Source organism: Gopherus flavomarginatus, chromosome 11, assembly GCF_025201925.1.
Source record: "Gopherus flavomarginatus isolate rGopFla2 chromosome 11, rGopFla2.mat.asm, whole genome shotgun sequence".
In the NCBI taxonomy this organism is placed as follows: Eukaryota; Metazoa; Chordata; order Testudines; family Testudinidae; genus Gopherus; species Gopherus flavomarginatus.
The window spans coordinates 4,440,622-4,456,235 of record NC_066627.1 but is presented as its reverse complement, the minus strand read 5'-3'; the positions used below and the strand labels follow the sequence as shown (position 1 = coordinate 4,456,235).

The 15,614-nt window shown below is 62.0% G+C and overlaps 1 protein-coding gene across 6 annotated transcripts; it reads right to left on the bottom strand.

Annotated features, from left to right (window-relative positions):
- Window positions 1-1,146: 1,146 nt before the first annotated feature.
- CPNE6 (copine 6) lies at window positions 1,147-14,449 on the bottom strand. Of its 6 annotated transcripts, XM_050918973.1 has the most exons (19): window positions 14,398-14,449; window positions 13,995-14,032; window positions 13,522-13,559; window positions 11,114-11,273; window positions 10,577-10,759; window positions 9,092-9,166; window positions 8,500-8,574; window positions 8,191-8,274; window positions 7,964-8,053; window positions 7,713-7,811; window positions 7,383-7,469; window positions 6,005-6,064; window positions 5,771-5,904; window positions 5,269-5,323; window positions 5,130-5,181; window positions 4,575-4,708; window positions 4,246-4,479; window positions 2,894-3,042; window positions 2,679-2,777 (listed from the first exon to the last, which is right to left on the bottom strand). In XM_050918973.1, exons 4-18 carry the CDS (start codon window positions 11,264-11,266, stop codon window positions 2,923-2,925), a joined length of 1,635 nt encoding a protein of 544 aa, XP_050774930.1. In that variant the 5' UTR covers window positions 11,267-11,273; window positions 13,522-13,559; window positions 13,995-14,032; window positions 14,398-14,449; the 3' UTR covers window positions 2,679-2,777; window positions 2,894-2,922. The 6 variants fall into 6 exon arrangements, 5 of the variants coding, with proteins under 5 accessions (XP_050774929.1, XP_050774930.1, XP_050774926.1 ...); XR_007768606.1 differs by lacking the exons at window positions 13,522-13,559; window positions 14,398-14,449 and adding an exon at window positions 1,147-1,317 and having other exon boundaries at window positions 2,578-2,777; window positions 3,020-3,042; window positions 13,995-14,152; XM_050918969.1 differs by lacking the exon at window positions 13,522-13,559.
- Window positions 14,450-15,614: the final 1,165 nt, after the last annotated feature.

Genomic DNA, 15,614 nt, shown 5'->3' with positions numbered 1-15,614 from the left:
CAAGACCCAGGCGGCCCTGGCGTCTGCAGTTCTTGCGGGGTGGGTGGGGCCTAACAGGGGGTGTGGCCTAGGGAAGCCCCACCCCTGGGACTATCAACCCCGCCCCCAAGCCCTTTCTCGCTCCTGCGCAACCTCCTCTCCCGGAGAACGATACCAGCTCCAGGACTCGGGGGTGGGGGGGGGGGAACCCGGACTCCTGGGTTCTCTTCCCGGTTCAGGGAGGGGAAGAGAGGCTGGTGGCGGGTGGGGAGACACTTTCACAGTTTGTCCCCCCCCCAGGGCCCCCCCGTCACTAGCTGCCACAAGGCTCATTAGCCAGGGTCTCCAATAGATGCTAATTAACCCCTCGGCCTCTTGGTTCCAGGGGCCGAGAGGGGGGATCCAGCGCCCAGGTGCCCCCTCCCTGGCACCTGCCTCTCGCAGTGCTAGGAGGGGTGCGGGGAGTCAGGACTCCTGGGTTCTCTCCTGGCCTTGGGAGGGCAGTGGGGTCTGGTGGTTGGGGGGCGGGATCCAGGACTCCTGGGTTCTCTGCCCGGCCCTGGGAGGGGAGTGGGGTCTGGTGGTTAGAGGGGGGGATCCAGGACTCCTGGGTTCTCTGCCCAGCCCTGGGAGGGGAGTGGGGTTTGGTGGTTAGGGGAGGGGGCAGGACTCCTGGGTTCTCTGCCCAGCCCTGGGAGGGCAGTGGGGTCTGGTGGTTAGAGGGGGGGATCCAGGACTCCTGGGTTCTGTTCTCTCTCTGGCTCCAGCCCTGCTCCCGCTGCGCGGTGAGGGGCCGCTCCTGTTCTCTCCCAGCTGGGAAGGGGTGGGGGGCTGGACTCGGCCTCCCCCCAGCAGGAAATTCCTCCCCCCTCCAGGAGACAAGAAAACCAGCAGCTGCTGGGAAGTCACAACAGCCTGTGATTACCGCATGGAACAGGGTTAACCCTTGAAGGGCCGCAGCCCCCTGCCGGGCCGGTGCCCCTCACTCCCGACCCGCAGCCCCTGCTGGCTGCCAGCCGAACCCTGGGCTCCCCCAAGCCCTGCCGAGGCCCCTCACTCCTGACCCGCAGCCCCTGCCAACCCAGCCCTGTCCCCACAGCTCTGCCGGTGCCCCTCACTCCCGAACCGCAGCCCCTGCCAGCCCAGTCCTGTGCTCCCCACCCCCCAACTTTGCTGAAGGCTGGTGCAGTCATTCTGTGTGCCAAGGAGGCCGTAGCTCATGGCTGGCTCTGTGCCCGGGTTGCCCTGGAAGCCAGAGATGGTTCCTGGTTCCGGTTGCCCATGTGGCCGCCGAGTGGAAACCGTCCCCCCGGCCAGCGGGTCCAGGTGGCCCCTGGCCTGCGAGAAGACGGAGCAGCAAGATCTAGATCCTCACTCCAGACGGGAGCCGCGTGATCAGGTCGCCGGCCCGTGGCCCTTCCCTGCGTGAACGCCTGGCTGGCCCCCAAAAGAGCCCATCTCCAGGCTGCCCCCCGCACGCCCCTCGGTCAATGGCCCCCACGGTTCCCTACCCTCCCTGGTCAAAATCTGCCCCTTGGGCCCACTGTGACTTGCCTGCGGCCAGCCATTGGGTTGTGCTAAATCGGTGCCTGCCTGAGAAGGGAACGAACCCGTCTTTGTTGGCCACGCTGGGACCAAGACCCGGGGCTCAAATCTCCTTCGCCTGCTCTTTGTTCAGCTGTAGCTGTCGGGGCCCGGGCTGTCCCGGGCGGCTGACTGGCCACCACTCCCAAATCTTTGTCCACGGACCTGCCCCCCTTCCCGGGGAGCGTGGCTTGCGGCGCCGGGTTTAGCTCCCAGTGGCCCCCGTAGAGAGCTCCCCGGGGCCCCCCGCTCAGGGGGTGCCAAGGGAGCCCCGCAGCGCTGGGGGGGGCCACGGGGGCGTTCGCTGGGGGCTGAGGGGCATCCAGAGGGGCGGTTGGTGGATGGACGGCGTGGCTCGGGCCTTGGGAGTGTCTGGCCAATGCCCACACAGCGACCACTGTCAGTCCCCCTGTCCCCCTCCCTCTGTCCCTCCCTTCCTCCATCCACCCCCACTCCTTCCTCCCTCCCTTCCTCCATCCATCCCTCCCCCACCCTTTCCTCCATTCATCCCTCCATCCACCCCCACCCTTTCCTCCATCCATCCATCCATCCCACATCCCTTCCTCTATCCACCTCCACTCCTTCCTCCATCCATCCATCTGTCCATTCCTCTATCTATCCCCTTCCCCACTCTTCTCTCCCTCCCTGTGCCCTCTATCCGCCCATCCCCCCATGTAACTAAGGTGCCCCCCAGCCCCACTCCCCCCAGCACAGCACCTCCCGCCCCACAGCACTGTGGTCTCCTGTCCAGTCCCTGCCCCCTCCCAGCCCCACTGAGCACGGTCCCCCAGCAATGAATGCCCCAGGCAGAGAATGGGGTGTCCATGGGGGTGGCTTTATTGAGGGGTCTGGGAGACATCGCTCTGGGGGCAGGATGGGGGTCACCACTGGGGGAGAGAGGGGCAGTGTGGGATGTGGGAGGACCAGGGTGTGAGGGGATTGGGGTGGGGGGGACAGGATTAGGGGTAATTGGGGTGGGACAAGGGGATCTGGGTGTAGGATTGGAGGAGTCACATCATGTATGAAGCCAGAGGCCTGAGAACAACGGGGCCCCTGGGGGGTGGTGGTGGGGGGTCAGGTCCAGCCTTCGCCCTCAGTCAGGGGAGGGCAGCATGGGGCTGGGAGCCCCTCACCCTGCGTCGGTCCTCAGAGCCCTGGGGGGGCAGGTCCAGGAGAAAGGGCCGGAGGTCGGCAGAGGTAAAGGACAGAGGTACCTGGGGGAGAGATGGGGCAGGACGGAGGGAACGAGAAAGGCAGGAAGGAGGAGAGAGAGGTTATTGGAAAAGAGCCGCTGCCCCCTGCCCTGCCCCTGGGCGGAGGGGGCACTTACCTGAGGGGCCATGGCTCAGGCTGTGGGGCTCACTGGGGCTGAGAGGTTCGGGGGCCAGGGCCTGGGGCGATGCCGCGGCTCCCGTAAAACTCCACCACCTGGTTGGGGACCTCAGCCAGCACGCACCTGGCCAGCGCTGCCGGGGGCGCCTGCGGAGAGACGGGGGTGAGGCAGAGCCGGACAGAGGGAGCGCAGTGGAGGCGGACGGAGGAGGGAGCGCGGGGGAGGCGGACGGAGGAGGGCGGACGGAGGGAGCGCGGCGGAGGCGGACGGAGGAGGGCGGACGGAGGGAGCGCGGGGGAGGCGGACGGAGGAGGGCGGACGGAGGGAGCGCGGGGGAGGCTGACGGAAGAGGACGGACGGAGGGAGCGCGGCGGAGGCTGACGGAGGAGGACGGACGGAGGGAGCGCGGGGGAGGCGGACGGAGGAGGGCGGACGGAGGGAGCGCGGGGGAGGCTGACGGAAGAGGACGGACGGAGGGAGCGCGGGGGAGGCGGACGGAGGAGGGCGGACGGAGGGAGCGCGGGGGAGGCTGACGGAAGAGGACGGACGGAGGGAGCGCGGCGGAGGCTGACGGAGGAGGACGGATGGAGGGAGCGCGGCGGAGGCGGACGGAGGAGGGCGGACGGAGGGAGCGCGGGGTAGGCTGACGGAAGAGGACGGACGGAGGGAGCGCGGCGGAGGCGGACGGAGGAGGGCGGACGGAGGGAGCGTGGCGGAGGCGGACGGAGGAGGGCGGACGGAGGGAGCGCGGGGGAGGCGGACGGAGGAGGGCGGACGGAGGGAGCGTGGGGGAGGCGGACGGAGGAGGGCGGACGGAGGGAGCGCGGGGGAGGCGGACGGAGGAGGGTGGATGGAGGGAGCGCGAGGGAGGCGGATGGAGGAGGACGGACGGAGGGAGCGTGGCGGAGGCGGACGGAGGAGGGCGGACGGAGGGAGTGCGGCGGAGGCGGACGGAGGAGGGCGGACGGAGGGAGCGTGGCGGAGGCGGACGGAGGAGGGTGGACGGAGGGAGCGCGGGGGAGGCTGACGGAGGAGGGCGGACGGAGGGAGTGTGGGGGAGGCTGACGGAGGAGGGCGGACAGAGGGAGCGTAGGGGAGGCAGACGGAGGAGGGCGGACGGAGGGAGCGTGGCAGAGGCGGACTGAGGAGGGTGGACGGAGGGACGGAGGGATCGCGGCGGAGGCGGACGGAGGAGGGCGGACGGAGAGAGCGCGGGGGAGGCTGACGGAGGAGGGCGGACAGAGGGAGCGTAGGGGAGGCAGACGGAGGAGGGCGGACGGAGAGAGCGCGGCGGAGCCGGACAGAGGAGGGCGGATGGAGGACACACCCCACTCCCTCTCCCCACTCACCTTCTTGAATTCGCGGAAGGGCACGAACTGGACGATGTCGCGGACGGCCCGCTCCCCCCCGGACTCCTGGGTCCCGTCCTCCTCGTCCAGCGCCCGCATGTCGGAGAAGTCGGTGTTCCCCACCCCCACAATGATGATGGAGACGGGCAAGCTCGAGGCTCGGGCGATGGCTTCCCGCGTGGCTGGCATGTCGCTCAGCACCCCGTCCGTCAGCACCAGCAGCACCCGGTACCGCTGGGGGGAATGGGGAGGTCAGCGCTCGGGGACCCCAAACTCCCTCTGCAGCCAGCCCCCTCCAGCCCCCCTCCCCCTCTGCCCTTCCCCCTCACCATGGGAGGCCCACTGCCCTCTTCCTTGCTGGCGGGCGCCAGCACCCGGTTGATGATGGGGGCCAGGTTGGTGGGGCCATAGAGCTGGATCTGGGGCAGGCACCGCTTGTAGGCCTCGATCACCCCCGAGATCCCTGCAGGGGGAGAGATGCTCAGGACTCCTGGGTTCTCTTCCCAGATCAGGGAGGGGAGTGGGGTCTAATGGTTGGAGCAGGGGAGGGCTGGGGGCCAGTACTCCTGGGTTCTGTCCCTGGCTCTGGGAGGGGAGTGGGGTCTAGTGGTTAGAGCAGGGGGGAGCTGGGAGCCAGGACTCCTGGGTTCTGTCCCTGGCTCTAGGAGGGGAGTGGGGTCTAGTGGTTAGAGCAGAGGGGGGCTGGGAGCCAGGACTCCTGGGTTCTGTCCCTGGCTCTAGGAGGGGAGTGGGGTCTGGTGGTTAGAGCAGAGGGGAGCTGGGAGCCAGGACTCCAGGGTTCTCCTGGGCTCATATCAATCAGGGGTCTGTTGAGTATTGCCTAGGTTAACGAATGACACTCGCTAACAGAGAGATTCTCCTACATTCACACTCCGGGTTGTCTGGGTCGAAGTTGATGGCGAAATCATGAGAGACCTGGGAAAGAAGGAGACGCAGACTCAGAGAGAGGGCAAACACTGCCCCCCGAACCTACTCCCCCACCCTCAGCTTCACGAAATGTACCTCATTGTTTGGTGGGATCCGTGCCCCAAATCCAAAGGCCGGAAACTTTTTATCACTGGAAGAGAGAGAGATGGCGGGGGTCAAGCCTATGAACCCTGAACAGCAAACGGGACCCAGGCGTCCGGGATGGCAGTGCAGGGCTCTCAGCCCCAGGACACTGGTACCTCCCAGCCCCTGGGGCATAGCTGGAGATAGCAAGACCCCATTGTAAAGGACTGTGGGTAACTTGCTACCACGGGGCTCCAGGCCAAAGGACTGTGGGTAATTTGCTGCTGCAAAGGACGGTGGGTTGCTTGGGAGAGCAGGACTCTTGCAAAGGACTATGGGTCATCTGAGAGAGCAGAAATCTGATGCAAAGGATTGTGGGTAGTTTGCAAGAGCAGGACTCCAGTGGTAAAGGCGGGCTAGCTTTCTGTGGGTGGTCTGTAAGAGCGGGATTCTGGGGCAATGCGTGGTGGGGGCGGGCGGGGAGAGCCCAGGATGGCAGCGCAGCGTCTCTTACCTGTCGTAGTCCTGGCAGATCTCGCCCACGGCTGACAGCGCTTTGAGGTACTCGTTGGGTTCCTTGGGGTTGATGAAATGCAGGGAGTGCTTGCTGCGCGGGTCACCGTTGGAAGCCGTGAAGTCAATCGCCACCTGCAAGGGACGGGGGAAGCGCCCCCCCGGGGTTAGATGTGGGGGTGCCCACCCCAATCCGAGCCTCTCACTGCCCCGCCACCGGGCCCAGCCACCTCACCGTGAAGTAGATCTGCAGTCCGCCCATGATGTAATCCAGGAACGTGTGAACCTTCTCCACCTGCCCGGAGAGGGTGAAATAATATTAGCGGCAATCAGTGAGGATTCGTAACAAGGCATTAACAATGAGCGATAATGAGCTGTTTATCGCAGAGCCGTGACAATGTCTGGTGGAAGGGACCTGACCGAGTCCAGCTCCACCGGTGCTGAGACAAGACCACATAACCTGAGCCCAGGCCTGATGGGTCTTTGTCCAACCGGGTCTTCCAAACCTCCAACGTTGGGGCCTCCCCAAACCTCCCTCGGATGCTCAACTCTCCCGAGAGTTTGGGAGTTTCTCCTAATGTCCAACCTTGCTCTCTCTTGCTGCGGGATACACCCTGAGACATCTGGTCCCACCGTCCACGGAGAACAATGGATCCCCGTCCTCCTCACAATGGCCCTTCGCCCGCTGGAAGACTGTCGGCGGGTTCCCACCTCAACCTTCTGTAGCCAGACATCCCCAGTTCTTTTTAACCTTCTTTCTTAGGTCAGGTTTTTCTAAACCTTTGATCACTGTTTGCTGCTCTCCTCTGGACTCTCTCCAATTTGTCTCCCCTGAAATGTGACGCCCAGAATTGGACACAACGTCCTGCTGAGGCCTCATCAGCGCCAAGCAGAATGAGATAATTATCTCCCATGTCTGACGCACCACCCTCTCGTTAATACTCCTCTTTCTCATAACTGCAACACGAGGTTGGCTCATCTTCAATCTGTGAGCCGCCCGAACCGCCAGTGCCTTCCCCACTTTGCCTTCTGAGTTTTCCTTCCCAAGGGAAGTACTTTGCACTTGCCTTCCTAGAATTTCATCCTGTTGGTTTCAGACCAATTCTCCACTTAGTCAAGGTCATTTCTGATTGTTAAGCCTGCCCTCCAAAGCGCTGGCATCCACACATTTCATAAGCCTCCTCACCACTCCATTAGCCAAGTCGTTAACGACGATATTCACGAGGATCGGACCCAGGACTGACCCTTGCGGGACCCCACGAGATACATCCAGCAAGCCACCGATAACTACTCATTGAGTCCAGGCTGTCGCCTGGTGCTCAGTGATAATAATGCAAATGAATTGAAGTAGAAGGTAAAAACTCGCCAGCTGTTAATCATACAGACAAATCATTAGTGCAGAACAATAATTAGTTAAAATGATGAGGAGGGCCACCGTTATCAATAAAACAGAGTCAATTATTTATTGATGAAGGTGTGGAAGTACTTGGTGGCTTGACAAGGTTGCACGGCGAGTCTGCGGTAAAGCAATGAATTGGACCCAGGAGTCCTGTGCCCCAGGCACTGCCCACAGAACCACCCTTTAGCCCTGCCCCTTTCACCCCCCTACTCACCTTGCACTGGGTCAGAACCACCGTGCCGGAGTTGGTGTAGTGTTTCTTCTTCTCCTGGTACTTCGGGTTGATGCACTCAAACTCCATCTGCCCAGCGATAGGGAAAGTGTGTGTGTGTGGGGTCAGCTCCAGTGCTGGGGAGAGAACCCAGGAGTGGCAGACCCACCCCCCATAACCCACTCAACCCCACTCCCCTCCCAGAGCTGGGAGAGAACCCAGGAGTCCTGGCTCCCAGGCCCCTCCCCCCGCTCTAACCCACCAGACCCCACGCCCCTCTCAGAATCAAGTAGAGAACCCAAGAGCCCTGGCTCCCAACCCCACCCTCCATACCTCTTTCCCTGAGGTAACCTCATGCATTTCACGGAAGGTTGTCGTGAATTCACCAATGTAATCGTGTTTCCCACTGGAGTTATAGTCGTAAACAACACACTGGGAGAAAAGAGAGAGGGAGTGATAATGTGAGAGACCCCCAGAGCCAGGATAGAACCCAGGAGTCCTGGATCCCAGGCCCCCTGCTCTAACCACTGGACCCTGCTCCCCTCCCAGAGCTGGAGAGAGAACCCAGGTGTCCAGGCACTCACCCGTATGGTCTTGTCTGGGTCACAGCTGCAGAGCGAGTGGAGGGAGATGCGGAAGGGTTCCCACCTGGGGCTGAGGTTGTTATTTATCACCTGGGGGGAAGCAGTGGGGTGAATTTGGGTCACTACTGCCCACTCCGCCCTGCTGCCCCATCCCCCACCTGGCACCATCCCTGCCCCCTACTGCTTCCAGACAACCTCCCTGCCAGCCCCTCGCCCCAGCCCCTCACCTCCGTCCTCATCACCAGCTGCTCTGTGTTGTTCCTGTTCACCTTGTAGATTTCCAGGAAAGGGTCAGACTTGCTGAAGAGATCCTACAGCGAGGGAGAGAGAGAATCCGCCCCAGGACGCCTGGATTCCAGACTGGCTCTGCGGGGGAGTGGGTCTGGTGGGTTAGAGCAGGGGGGCTGGGAGCCAGGACTCCTGGGTTCTCTCCCCAGCTCTGGGAAGGGAGTGGGGTCTGGTAGGTTGGAGCAGGGGGGCTGGGAGCCAGGACTCCTGGGTTCTCCGCACAGGGGAAGGGAAACTCGCTCACTTACCTTATTGTCCAACTTCTGAGCCCGGAACTCAAGCTGCACAAAGTCATTGGTACTAGTGACCTTTTCTGCTTCGATCTGGTGGGGAGACATGGATGGACCCACCGAGAGACACAAGACACCCACGGGCAGAGCCTGGAGAACCTTGTTATGCTGATACCCAAGCCCCTGCTGGACTAGTCCCACCTCTCACTAACCACACACTGACTCTGTTCTACCAACCCACCAAACCCTACTCCCCTCCCAGAGCCTGGGAGAGAACCCAGGAGTCCTGGCTCCCAGCGCCCGCCTGTTCTAGCCCACCAAACCCCCTTTCCCTCCCAGAGCCTGGGAGAGAACCCAGGAGTCCTGCCCCCGCCCCTGGCTCTAGCCAACCAAACTCGACTCCCCACCCAGAGCCTGGAAGAGAACTGAGGAGTCCTGGCTCCCCCGCTGCTCTAGCCCGTCAAACCCCACTCCCCACCCAGAGCCTGGGAGAGAACCCAGGAGTCCTGGCTCCTAGCCCCCTTCCCTCCTGCCCCACTCTAACCCACTAGTTCTCTTCTCTCCAGCTCTCTTTGGGGGGTGTCTCATCCCCGCCCAGTAGCCCTCCTACCGTGATGGTGGATTTTCCTGCAATCTTGCCAGTCTTGAGTAGCAGCGGTTTGGTGACCTTGGTCTGGGATACGATCTGTCATGGGGGAAAGAGGTCAGGCAGCACTCGGGGGAGTACAGAGCGAGAAGAGTGGAGAGCAGGATAGAGGGGCCACGGCAGTTATGGTGAAGTTGGGGGGCTAGGGTTAGGTGAGAGGTTAACGTTGGGGGCACCATACGGAGGGGTTGGGGCTAAGGTTCGATGTGTGGCAGATATCACCATGTATCCCAGGGTCTGGGGTTAGTGTTGGGTTATGGTGAGCAGGGGCATAAGCCACCTCAACACACGGCCCATGGGTACAACTAGAGTTTATGGTTATCAGGATATCTCACATCCCCTCCTGTCCCAGGGTGAAGGTTTTCAAGGGGTATAGCCCATGTCCCCACCTGTCCCAGGGCTACGGTTAGGGATAGGTTATCTGGGGGTTTAACCTCATGTCCTCAGGCTTAGATGTAGGGTTAGTGTTATCTGGAGGTTTACCCCACATCCCCAGGGTTAGGGTTATCTGGGGGTTTACCCCATGTCCCCAGGGTTAGGGTTAGGGTTATCTGGGGGTATACCCCACGTCCCCAGGGTTAGGTTTAGGGTTATCTGGGGGTTTACCCCATGTCCCCAGGGTTAGGGTTAGGGTTATCTGAGGGTATACCTCACGTCCCCAGGGTTAGGTTTAGGGTTATCTGGGGGTTTACCCCATGTCCCCAGGGTTAGGTTTAGGGTTATCTGGCGGTATACCCCATGTCTCCAGGGTTAGGTTTAGGGTTATTGGGGGTTTACCCTGTGTCCTCAGGGTTAGGTTTAGGGTTATTGGGGGTGTACCCCATGTCCCCAGGGTTAGGTTTAGGGTTAGGGTTATCTGGGGGATTATCCCATGTCCCCAGGGTTAGGTTTAGGGTTATCTGGGGGTATACCTCATGTCCCCAGGGTTAGGGTTAGGGTTATCTGGGGGTTTACCCCATGTCCCCAGGGTTAGGTTTAGGGTTATCTGGGGGTATACCCCATGTCTCCAGGGTTAGGTTTAGGGTTATTGGGGGTGTACCCCATGTCCCCAGGGTTAGGTTTAAGGTTATTGGGGGTATACCCTGTGTCCTCAGGGTTAGGTTTAGGGTTATTGGGGGTGTACCCCATGTCCCCAGGGTTAGGTTTAGGGTTATTGGGGGTTTACCCTGTGTCCTCAGGGTTAGGTTTAGGGTTATTGGGGGTGTACCCCATGTCCCCAGGGTTAGGTTTAGGGTTATTGGGGGTGTACCCCATGTCCCCAGGGTTAGGTTTAGCGTTATTGGGGGCATACCCTGTGTCCTCAGGGTTAGGTTTAGAGTTAGGGTTATTGGAGATATACCCCATGTCCCCAGGGTTAGGTTTAGGGTTAGGGTTATCTGGGGGTACACTCCATGTCCCCAGGGTTAGGTTTAGGGTTAGGGTATCTTGGCATTTACCCCATATCCTCACCTGGCCCAGGGAGCACTCAGCCTCCCCCAGAAAAGCGTCATCCTGGAACCCCGCATCCTGAGCGCCGTTGGCGTCATAGACTTCGAAGCACAGTGTCTGCATCTCCTCGAAGAAGTAGTCCAGTGGAAAGACATGGGAGAAGACGGGGTTCAGGCTGCAGCACATGATCTCGGAGCGCCCCACCTGGGAGTAGAGGACAGGGTTCAGGAGGAGATTCAGCAGGAAGAGGGGGCTCTGAGGAAAGGGAGCACCCCGTTTGGGGGATGATGGGATGGTGGCTTATGTGGGCCACATCTCTATCTGAAGGAGAGAGTTTGGGGGGCCAAGAGGTGGAAATCCAGAGCAGAGAGACGTGGGGGAGAGGGACACACCTCAGAAACGGAGGGGCACCGTGGGGGTCCCCCAATTTCCCCTGTGTGAGAACAGGGAACTGTGGGGACAGCCCAAGGGGGAGGCATGGGAGGAGAGTTCCTGGGGCAGGGGAAGATCAGGAGACTTGTGGAGGGGATCCCCATTCACCCCTTCTGACCCCCATACCTCAGTCCGCTGCCCCTCACTGAGCTGTTTCAGCACCACGCAGGGGTTTGGGTTGGTCAGAGTGTCCCGGTCCAGGAGGTTCCAGCATGAGACCCGGAGCTCGACCCGCGAGGCCCCCAGGGCCACTGGCTGGGACTTGTCCACCTCGGACATGGTGGGTCTGGAAGGGAGAGATGGGACATGTGGCAGGAGAGGTGGGTGGGAGATGCTCATAGGCCTAGAGAGATTGTGCAGCTTGTGAGGGGGATGGAAGGATAGACAGTGGCTGTGGATAAGTGTTTGGATGGATGAATGGAGGAGAGTTTTCAGGTGGCTGGCTGGGGGCTTAGAGGTGGGTGGGTGGATGAAGGGCGGTTTCAGGTGAATGGATGGATGGATGGAGGGGGGGTTGGGTGGGTGGCTGGACGAAGTTGTGGGTGGCTGGCTGGGGGTTTTTCAGGTGGGTGGGTGGACAGATGGTGGGGGGTTTTCAGGTGGGGAGATGGATGGATGGATGGGGGGGTTGGGTGGGTGGCTGGATGAAGTTGTGGGTGGCTGGCTGGGAGTTTTCAGGTGGGGGGGATGGATGGATGGATGGAGGGGGGGTTGGGTGGGTGGCTGGATGAAGTTGTGGGTGGCTGGCCGGGGGTTTTCAGGTGAGGGGGATGGATGGATGGGGGGGCTTCAGGTGAGGGGGATGGATGGATGGAGGGGGGGTTTCAGGTGCGTGGATGGATGAAGTTGTGGGTGGCTGGCCGGGGGTTTTCAGGTGGGGGGGATGGATGGATGGATGGAGGGGGGGATGGGTGGGTGGCTGGATGAAGTTGTGGGTGGCTGGCTGGAGGTTAGAGGTGGCTGGGTGGGTGGCCGGGGTTGTGGGTGGCTGGGTGAGGAGATGAATGGAGGGTGGGGGGGTTGGGTGGATAGCAAGACAGCAAAAGCATCCCCCCGGAGGAGAGAGATTTAAATCACAGCATTGGGTGTGATTGAGAGCGCGGGGGCAAGGATGGGGTGAGTGGGGTGGGGAGCCCAGGGCTGGGCTAGCAGGGGCTGCGGGTCAGGAGTGAGGGGCACCAGCAGGGCTGTGGAGGGGTGGGGGAGGGAAGCCCAGGTGATGCCCAGTTCCCGAGACGTTTCTGCCCCATCAGCACCGGTTGGATGATTTATGGCCCTGCGGTGCCTTGGCTCAGGGTTGGGACATGACTCAGGTTGGCTCAGGCAAGCCATGTGCCATGGGGGCAGGGGCGGAGTGCAGGGCTGGGCCAGCAGGGGCACTAGCTGTGTGTGTGTGTGTGTGTGTAGAGAGAGAGAGAGAGTGTGTGCGCGCGTGTGTGTAGAGTGTTGGATTGTGTGTGTGTGTGTGTGAAGAGTGTTGGTGTGTGTGTGCGTGTGTAAAGTGTTGGATTGTGTGTGTGTGTGTGTGTGTGTGTGAAGAGTGTTGGTGTGTGTGTGCGTGTGTAGAGTGTTGGATTGTGTGTGTGTAGAGTGTTGGTGTGTGTGTGTGTGCAGAGTGTTGGATTCTGTGTGTGTGTGTGTGCAGAGTGTTGGAGTGTGTGTGTGTGTGTGTGTGTAGAGTGTTGGGTTGTGTGTGTGTGTGTCTGAGCAACATTGGGGTTGCGTTGCTTCCTCTCTCCAGTGTGTCAGGTGTGTGCATTATGCAGCACTCCACAGACCCTTCCCCCACCATTATTCAATGTTGTGTTGCTGCCCAACCCGTGTATGTGTGTGTGTGTGTGTGAAATCCCCCCTCCCATTTTGCGTCACCCCAACACAACAAACTTCTCAATTCACCCAGCAGTGACTTGGGGTTCAGATCCACCAGCCTCCCTTTTCCTGCCCCCACAAAACCCAGAGCCCCTCCCCAAACCCTCCCCCAGGGCACACAAGATGTGTTAAAATAACACAACGGGGCAGAAAATCGGGCTGAGATCACCATGGAAATGGAGAAGCATAATTCTCACTTTGATTATTTTTAACCTTCCCCTGGGTTGGGGGTTGGGCGGTGACTCTGGGGACAATGGGGTCCCAGTGTGTTGGGAGGAGGGTTGGGGGGGAGGGTTTGGCAGATGTAACACAACCGGGGCTAACCACAAACAAGACAACAAACAGGGCATGCTTAAAACACATAGAGAAACAACCGGGACACACAACACCAACACAACTCACGCAGACACAACACTGACACACAACCAGGACACACGATGTTGAGACACAACACATCGGTACATCACTGATACGCAACTGGGACACACAATCTCAAGACACAAAACTGACATGCAACCAGGACACACACCATTGAGACACAACATGCAGACACAACACTGAGACTCAACACACTGGCGCAACACTAATACACAACACACAGGTACAGCAGCATCACACAACAGGGCCACACAGCATGCACCCAGTGACACATGGGCCCATCTCACCCAGGGGTGTGTCCGCTCCTCCATCCCCCAGCTGTGGCCTGGAAGCAGGAATTAAACCTGAGTGGAGTCCTGTGGGTGTGTCCTTGTGCCTTGAAATCTACAACACTCCGGGCAGGGACACACACACACTCACACACCACACCACAACACCCAGCATAGGAATGGACACACATATAACAAGGACTTACACGCACAAATCTATGACCCCGTGGACGGATGTGGACACACAAAGAAACAACACCCAGTGTAGGGACACAGACTCACAACAAGCACACACACATACAACAGCCAGTGTAGGGACACACACACACCAGGGACACACACACACAAACACCCAGTGTAGGATAGACACACGCACACAACACCCTAGGGACACACACTCCACAAGGACACACACACACACAGGAGGCTGCAGACGGGGGCTGGGGGTTAAGGGGCGCCGGGCGGGCGGAAGATGGGAACGCGGCACGTACCTGGGCGGCGGTGCGGACCGGGGCCTGGCTGCGTCCTCCTGCGGCCTCTGCCACCGGCTTCTCCTCTCCTCCTCCGCCTCTGCCGCACTCCCTCCTTCCCCGCTCCTCCCCCCGCAGGTCTCTCTCCTCCTCCGCCTCTGCCGCACTCCCTCCTTCCCCGCTCCTCCCACTGCGTCCCGCGGGTCTCTCTCCTCCTCCGCCTCGGCCACACTCCCTCCTTCCCCGCTACTCCCCTCGCAGGTCTCTCTCCTCCTCCGCCTCTGCCACACTCCCTCCTTCCCCGCTACTCCCCCCGCGGGTCTCTCTCCTCCTCCGCCTCTGCCACACTCCCTCCTTCCCCGCTACTCCCCCCGCGGGTCTCTCTCCTCCTCCGCCTCGGCCACACTCCCTCCTTCCCCGCTACTCCCCCCGCGGGTCTCTCTCCTCCTCCGCCTCTGCCGCACTCCCTCCTTCCCCGCTCCTCCCCCTGCGTCCCGCGGGTCTCTCTCCTCCTCCGCCTCTGCCGCACTCCCTCCTTCCCCGCTACTCCCCCTGCGTCCCGCGGGTCTCTCTCCTCCTCCGCCTCGGCCACACTCCCTCCTTCCCCGCTCCTCCCCCTGCGTCCCGCGGGTCTCTCTCCTCCTCCGCCTCTGCCGCACTCCCTCCTTCCCCGCTCCTCCCCCCGCGGGTCTCTCTCCTCCTCCGCCTCTGCCACACTCCCTCCTTCCCCGCTCCTCCCCCTGCGGGTCTCTCTCCTCCTCCGCCTCTGCCGCACTCCCTCCTTCCCCGCTCCTCCCCCTGCGTCCGGCGGGTCTCTCTCCTCCTCCGCCTCGGCCACACTCCCTCCTTCCCCGCTCCTCCCCCTGCGTCCCGCGGGTCTCTCTCCTCCTCCGCCTCGGCCACACTCCCTCCTTCCCCGCTCCTCCCCCCGCGGTTCTCTCTCCTCCTCCGCCTCTGCCACACTCCCTCCTTCCCCGCTCCTCCCCCTGCGTCCGGCGGGTCTCTCTCCTCCTCCGCCTCGGCCACACTCCCTCCTTCCCCGCTCCTCCCCCTGCGTCCCGCGGGTCTCTCTCCTCCTCCGCCTCGGCCACACTCCCTCCTTCCCCGCTCCTCCCCCCGCGGTTCTCTCTCCTCCTCCGCCTCTGCCACACTCCCTCCTTCCCCGCTCCTCCCCCTGCGTCCCGCGGGTCTCTCTCCTCCTCCGCCTCTGCCGCACTCCCTCCTTCCCCGCTCCTCCCCCCGCGGGTCTCTCTCCTCCTCCGCCTCTGCCACACTCCCTCCTTCCCCGCTCCTCCCCCTGCGGGTCTCTCTCCTCCTCCGCCTCTGCCGCACTCCCTCCTTCCCCGCTCCTCCCCCTGCGTCCGGCGGGTCTCTCTCCTCCTCCGCCTCGGCCACACTCCCTCCTTCCCCGCTCCTCCCCCTGCGTCCCGCGGGTCTCTCTCCTCCTCCGCCTCGGCCACACTCCCTCCTTCCCCGCTCCTCCCCCCGCGGGTCTCTCTCCTCCTCCGCCTCTGCCACACTCCCTCCTTCCCCGCTCCTCCCCCCGCGGGTCTCTCTCCTCCTCCGCCTCTGCCGCACTCCCTCCTTCCCCGCTCCTCCCCCTGCGTCCCGCGGGTCTCTCTCCTCCTCCGCCTCTGCCGC

Coding starts and splice junctions, on each gene's coding strand:
- CPNE6 (XM_050918973.1), bottom strand. CDS start 11,266: ATGTCCGAGGTGGACAAGTCCCAGCCAGTGGCCCTGGGGGCCTCGCGG. Junction 5,182..5,268: donor GGATCCCACCAAACAATGAG/GTACATTTCGTG, acceptor CTTCTTTCCCAG/GTCTCTCATGATTTCGCCAT. Junction 4,709..5,129: donor AGACAACCCGGAGTGTGAAT/GTAGGAGAATCT, acceptor CTCCCCCTGCAG/GGATCTCGGGGGTGATCGAG.